We start from the raw sequence: 7,107 nt of genomic DNA, 5'->3' as shown, positions 1-7,107 counted from the left end.
CTATGGAGTGCTGTGTGACTGCAAAGTTATGTGTGAATGCAGAGTGCTGTGTGTCTATTGAGTGCTGTGTGACTATGGAGTGCTGAGTTACTGTAGAGTGCTGTGTGACTGTAGAGTGATTTGTGACTGTAGAGTGCTGAGTGACTGTAGAGTGCTGTGTGACTGTAGAGAGCAGTGGGACTGTAGAATGCTGTGTGACTGTAGAGTGCAGCGGAACTGTAGAGTGCAGTGGAACTGTAGAGTGCTGAAAGACTGTAGAGTGCTGTGTGACTATAGAGTGCTGAGAGACTGCAGAGTGCTGTGTGACTGCAGAGATCTGTGTGACTACAGAGTGCTGAGTGACTGCAGAGTGCTGTGTGACTTTAGATTGCTGTGTGACTGCAGAGTGCTGTGTGACTGCAGAGTGCTGTGTGACTGCAGAGTGCTGTGTGACTGCAGAGTGCTGTGTGACTGCAGAGTGCTCTGTGACTATTGATTGCTGTGTGACTTCAGAGTGCTGTGTGACTATTGAGTGCTGTGTGACTGCAGTGTTCTGTGTGACTATAGAGTGCTGTGTGACTTCAGAGTGCTGTGTGATTATTGAGTGCTGTGTGATTGCAGAGTGCTGTGTGATTGAAGAGTGCTGTGTGACTGTAGAGTGCTGCGTGACTGTAGAGTGCAGAGTGACTGTAGAGTGCAGTTTGACTGTAGAGTGCAGTGTGACGGTAGTGTGACTGCAGAGTGCTATGTGACTGTACAGTGCTGCTTGACTGTAGAGTGTAGTGTGACTGCAGAGTGCTGCGTGACTGTAGAGTGTAGTATGACTATAGAGTGCAGTGTGACTGCAGAGTGCTGCGTGACTGTAGAGTGTAGTATGACTATAGAGTGCAGTGTGACTGCAGAGTGCTGCGTGACTGCAGAGTGCTGCGTGACTGCAGAGTGCAGTGTGACTGCAGAGTGCTGTGTTACTGCAGAGTGCAGTGTGACTGCAGAGTGCTGTGTGACTGTTGAGTGACTGTAGAGTGCAGTGGGACTGTAGAGTTCTGAGTGACTGTAGAGTGCAGTATGACTGTAGTGTGACTCCAGAGTGCTGAGTTACTGTAGAGTGCAGTGTGACTGTTGAGTGACTGCAGAGTGCAGTGTGACTGTTGAGTGACTGCAGAGTGCACTGTGGCTGTAGAGTGCTGAGTGACTGTAGAGTGCTTTGTGACTGTAGAGTTCTGAGTGACTGTAGAGTGCAGTATGACTGTAGTGTGACTGCAGAGTGCTCTGTGACTGTAGAGTGCTCTGTGACTGTAGAGTGCAGTGTGACTGTAGTGTGACTGCAGAGTGCTGTGTGACTGTTGAGTGACTGTAGAGTGCAGTGGGACTGTAGAGTTCTGAGTGACTGTAGAGTGCAGTATGACTGTAGTGTGACTGCCGAGTGCTGAGTGACTACAGAGTGCTGAGTTACTGTAGAGTGCAGTGTGACTGTAGAGTGCTGAGTGACTGTAGAGTGCTGTGTGACTGTAGAGTTCTGAGTGACTGTAGAGTGCAGTATGACTGTAGTGTGACTGCAGAGTGCTCTGTGACTGTAGAGTGCTCTGTGACTGTAGAGTGCAGTGTGACTGTAGTGTGACTGCAGAGTGCTGTGTGACTGTTGAGTGACTGTAGAGTGCAGTGGGACTGTAGAGTTCTGAGTGACTGTAGAGTGCAGTATGACTGTAGTGTGACTGCCGAGTGCTGAGTGACTCCAGAGTTCTGAGTGACTGTAGAGTGCAGTTTGACTGTAGTGTGACTGCAGAGTGCTCTGTGACTGTAGAGTGCTCTGTGACTGTAGAGTGCAGTGTGACTGTAGAGTGCAGTGTGACTGTAGTGTGACTGCAGAGTGCTCTGTGACTGTAGAGTGCTCTGTGACTGTAGAGTGCAGTGTGAATGTAGTGTGACTGCAGAGTGCTCTGTGACTGTAGAGTGGTCTGTGACTGTAGAGTGCAGTGTGACTGTAGTGTGTCCGCAGAGTGCTGTTTGACTGTAGAGTGCTGTGTGACTGTAGAGTGCTTTGTGACTGTAGACTGCTGAGTGACTGTAGAGTGCTGAGTGACTGTAGAGTGCTGAGTGGGTAAATTTAGACACGATTGTAAAGAGCTTTGTGTATCATGGTTGGATAGAAATGCACTATATAAGTACAACCCATTTACCATTTGCATAAAATTAGCTAAATTARAAAAAATTAATTTTAAAAAATTTAAAAAGATTAGTGTAACAGTGTCCTATTTCATTTGTGCTGATTATTAACTCCAATGACCTGTCTAGGGCGTCCCTTGCCTTTTACACGCAGATTGCTGGACATGGGTTTCAGTGATTCCTGTGATCCAGAATAGAAGAACATGTAAAGAGGACGGACGGAYGGTCGGTCGGTCGGTCGTTCGGTCGGTCGGTTATTGGACCTTCCCTGAAGTTTTAGAATTCCTTGAGGGTTCTCCTTTTCCCAGTAYAGAGCATAAGTATATTTTTTGGCTTGTGTTTTTCTTTTCTTTAGACCTAAAATATGTAAATGTGTGTGTTCACTCAACCAGTTTACATGTGTTTTGTTGACTTGGAGAAGTCCTGTGGGGGTGYTCCAAGAGTAAGGGGTAACAGGCCCATTGATACAGGCTGTTAGGTCCCTGTAGGACTGATGTCAGAGTGTGGTCCACATTGCCGACAATAAGTTCTTCCATTTCCAGTGATAGTTGGACTCCACCAAGGTTGTCCTTTGTCACTGATTCTGTTCATAACTTTTATGGACAGAATTTCTAGGAGCAGCCAAGGTGGTGAGGGGATCCTTTTCGGTGACCTTAGGATCACATCTCTGCTTTTTGTGGATGATATGGTCCTACTGGCTTCATCAGATCCTTATCTCTAGCTCTCACTGGAGCAGTTCACAGCCGACTGTGAAGAGGCCGGGATGAGGATCAGTGCCTCCAAATCCCAGACCATGGTCTTGAGCTGGAAAAGGGTAGGGTGCCTTCTCTGGGTCGGGGAGGAGGTTCTKCCCCAAGTGGATGAGTTTAAGTATCTCAGGGTCTTGTTCATGAATGAGGGAAGAATGGAGCAGGAGATCAACAGGTGGATTGGTGCTGCATCTGCAGTGATGCGAGCGTTGTACTGGTCTGTTGTGGTGAAGAGAGAGCTGAGCCAGAAGGTGAAGCTCTCAGTTTACCTGTGGGTCTACGTTCCTACCCTCATCTATGGTCAGGAGCTTTGGGTAGTGACTGAAAGAAGGAGATCACAGATCCAAGCAGCTGAAATGAGTTTCCTCTGCAGGGTGTCTGGGCTCTCCCTTAGAGATAGGCTGAGAAGTTCAGTCATCCAGGAGGGACTCAGAGTAGAGCCGCTGCTCCTCCACGTTCAGTGGAGCCCGTTGAGGTGGTTCATCTGGTTAGGATGCCTCCTGGACTCCTCCCTGGTGAGGTGTTCTGGACACKTCCCACTGGGAGGAGACCCAGAGGAAGACCCAGGACACBCTGGAGGGACTATGTTTCTCAGCTGGCCTGGGAACACCTTGGGGTCTTTGTTAGAAGTCTCATATGGGTGCTTTTTACAAGTTCAGTGTTTTCTCCAAATATTCAAATGCTTTTCCACAATCTTTGTTAGCATTTGATTTACATGACCTTGTATTTTCTTGAGTAACTCAATGCAGTGGTCTAAAAGAGGCTTGCCAGGATCTTGTTCCTCCCTCAGGACCTCATTAGGTTGCACAAAATGGCTTCCTGCTTATCTCTTATCTTGGAACTGCAGTCATTCCATCTTCTCAGTGAGCCTGACAAAGAAAAACAAGGAGATAAGGATCTGCAGCCTGATGGCCCCAGCTGTGCCTTGTTTGCATTGTTGAAAACCAATAGCTGCACATCACCAAATATGGAGCTGTTTGAGAGTTTCACTAAACTGCAGAATGGCCTCAAAACCATTTTCTTCAAAAAAAAAAAACAACAACAACACCTTCAGCAATACCAAAAGGAAGACATATGATGATGTTTTCTACCTGAAGGAAAATCTCTTGTCATTCTTTAACAGTTGATTCATAAATAGTCTGCCTCACTTGTGTTTACTTGTTGATTGTGTTTAGATTTAGTCTGTGTTAGTAACTGTGTTTTATTTGTAACAGTTCTGGTGTTATAAAAACCAGTGTAGTTTGCATGATGTACAATCAGCATATCTGCTGAAAACAAAATGTTGCAACATTTCCTCCTAACAAAACTGTGTCATTGAAATCATTCTKAGCAGTCAGTGAGAAGTCACGGGTCCATCCAAGATAGATGGATTTTTATTACAAAAGCCTAATGGACCAAACAAAATTACTTACTTTTTAATGACAGTTTGCTTCAGCTTCAAGTCAAAGCCTGCAAAGCAGAAGGAAAGGTAACTAAACAAAGTGAAACTGTTGTGATTCTGTGGTTGGACCCTGAAATGCCCCCATCCTAGCCTCCTGTAAATGTCCTCACACAGTTCAACTTTAATAACCCTCTAATGACTGATATATTCATGCTTTAAGACTTAATTGTTTATACTTTGTCACATTTAAATTTTCCACAAGATTTCTCTTTTCAAAGGACTTTCAAAGCACTGAGTTAAAGTCTCAGATACATTTTGCCCACTGGATTACATTCCACAGTCTAACAAAAATATGTGATGTAATTGCAGGATTACTGAATGTGTCTGTTACTCTCACACCAAATTTGATCTCATCATCTGTAAAAGCTTCAGTAAAAAAGATTATAATCACCATTTCCCATGTAATATTTATTAATAATGATGTAATATGTGGAGATTTAAACAAACTAATTGACTTTTTTTATTAAATAAATGATAAACTTTCTTTATCATAGGATATCTGTAAGAGTATCTTTACTCCTACAGACACAACTTAGTTGCTGTTCTCCTATCATCATTTCATTTTCGAACAATCAAAAGGATTAGGAAAAATGCAACAATAGCTGCTTTCTATTATTTCACCTTACATCAGCATTTAAATACATTCTTTAGACGTCTGGTGTCCTTGGTTTGTCTTCAAGGTGAATAATCCAAACAAACACCTGTCTCCTCCCCTTTGCAGGGGTCCAGTGTCTGGATCTTGGGAAACAAGTCATGTGCTACTGTCAGCCAGGTTTCACTGGTGCTCGATGTGAGACCAACATTGACGACTGCGCCAGCAACCCCTGTCACAATGCTGGCACCTGCATGGATGGCATCAATGACTTCATCTGCACATGCACTCTGGGCTTCACCGGCAAGGACTGCTCTGTACRCAGCAGCCCCTGCAGCTCCGTTCCTTGCAACAATGGTGGCACATGTTACACTCACTTCACTGGCCCTGTGTGCCGGTGTCCGCCAGGTTTCATGGGTGCACACTGCGAATACCCCTTCACTGGTTCAACACCTAAACCTCCACCAGTGGACGGTGGCTCTCCTGCACTGGTTGCAGCTATCATCCTGGGTTTGGTGACTCTGACGCTGCTGGTGTGTGCCAGTGTCCACATTCTGCGTCAGCTGCACCAAGGCAGGAAGCTCGCAGCCATCTCCAGATCAGTAAAGAATGATTTAGAGACAGTGAACAACCGCAATGCTGTGATTGATGAAGAAGGTCCCAACAATGGGAGCTTACTGGGGGGGCCGCTAGGCACTATGATGGAAAAGAGGGCCTTTCTTAATCCTGGAGCTCAGTACAAAATGTTCAATAAGAACACAGCTCTGGTGGAGAAGAACAGGGCCAACATGGCCGTGTTTAAAAACAAAATGGCCGACTGTAAGCTAGCAAACGAGGAGCAGCACCTGGAGAATAACAAGTTTGACCCGTAAGGCTATGACAGTGTGATAGTTTGATGGTTATCTGTGGGTTTCTGTTTTGCTTTCTTTTCTGCAGCACTCTGTTATTGTCCTGCAAAGGCAAGTAGCAGCACCTTTGTCTTTTTAAAACAAATGTAATCAACATTTCACAAGATACACTCATGGTTAAAAAACTCTACTCTCTTTCAGTTTCAAAGCTTTACCTGTCATGAATAATAAAACTGATCTGGTCTGTATCCATTTCTAAAATGGTACAAATTAAACCTCTAGGGAACAAAAATAACATTTAAAGCTGGGAGTGAAACGCCATGCTGCAGGAGATTAACAAATCATCAGTAGAACCAGCTCCATTAGAGAAAAGTGTGATCAGTTTGCTGCTYTGGAACGGACAAATGTGTGTTAATAAAACACCAAGGTGGGAAGAAAYGGGCAGTGACCTTAAAGAAGCAACAGTTTGTCTAATGGTGGATTTACACCAAACGTGTTTTGAGCTACAGGAGCAGCCAGTTTACATGCRAAGTCTATGGCGGACGTGCCTCTAGGGGTCGTGCGTCACGTCACGTCCGTTTTGCGTGGCGTGCAAGGACTATGGAAGGGGTGGTAGAGCATTTTCCGTGCATGTGGTGCTGCGTAAGCAGCAGCTGCCCGAGTTCAAAGATCTGAACTTTTCGCCGTTCGATATGTCTTGACAACCAGTCAGACTCATTTTTCCACATRACCGTTTCCTTAATGTTGACCACTAAACTGAAACAGACTGACAGGAGATCTTTAGCGGAAATCGACCGTCTGCAGTTGGATTTTCTGGCAGGATATATCAGTACCGATGTGGGTCAGCTGCTTGGGACAAAAAAAAGGCCGTCAGCTCGTAGCTTCTGGAGTGGCGAAACTAAACAAACAAACTGTCTCTAAATCATCTGGTGAGCTAATTTTCTGCTTTGCTCAACATTCGCTTGCTCTTTAGTAAATGAAGCAAAGCCATTTTCTTTATTTTATCTTCATTTCACCCGCTGAGGACAGACCGGAAAAAAACCAAGATGCTCCTCCCCCTTCAGACGCGCGTCTGCTCTGTGTCCTGGTCTGAACATAGTGCCTCCAACTGGAGGCGTTGTGTTCGTTTTTCTGCTCAAAACACATTTGGTGTGAACGTAGCATAAGGCAGAGGCTACTGGCTTCAGTTAGGTTTTAATTTAAAGATCATGGCTTGTTTGGAAGGCTTACAAGAGAAACACTCTTTTTTCTAAAATGACTTAAAGTGTATCTTACCCCCCTGTGAAAAGATAACTCCGCCCCAAGGCAAAATTTGAAAAATGCATCAAAGTGGGT

General features: G+C 45.0%; 1 protein-coding gene across 1 annotated transcript in view; it reads left to right on the top strand.

The window, feature by feature from the left end:
- Positions 1-5,053: 5,053 nt before the first annotated feature.
- The window catches only part of LOC106536874 (delta-like protein C), a gene marked incomplete at its 5' end in the record, with an annotated part of 3,772 nt that continues 1,718 nt past the window's right edge, over positions 5,054-7,107 (top strand). The window contains 1 exon segment of the mRNA XM_014034215.1: positions 5,054-5,792. Coding sequence (XP_013889669.1) covers positions 5,054-5,792 — 739 coding nt within the window.

Source organism: Austrofundulus limnaeus, unplaced genomic scaffold (assembly GCF_001266775.1).
Source record: "Austrofundulus limnaeus strain Quisiro unplaced genomic scaffold, Austrofundulus_limnaeus-1.0 Scaffold2013, whole genome shotgun sequence".
NCBI classification, from domain to species: domain Eukaryota; kingdom Metazoa; phylum Chordata; class Actinopteri; order Cyprinodontiformes; family Rivulidae; genus Austrofundulus; species Austrofundulus limnaeus.
The sequence above is the reverse complement of the archived record's forward strand: the minus strand, read 5'-3'. Positions and strand labels throughout refer to the sequence as shown.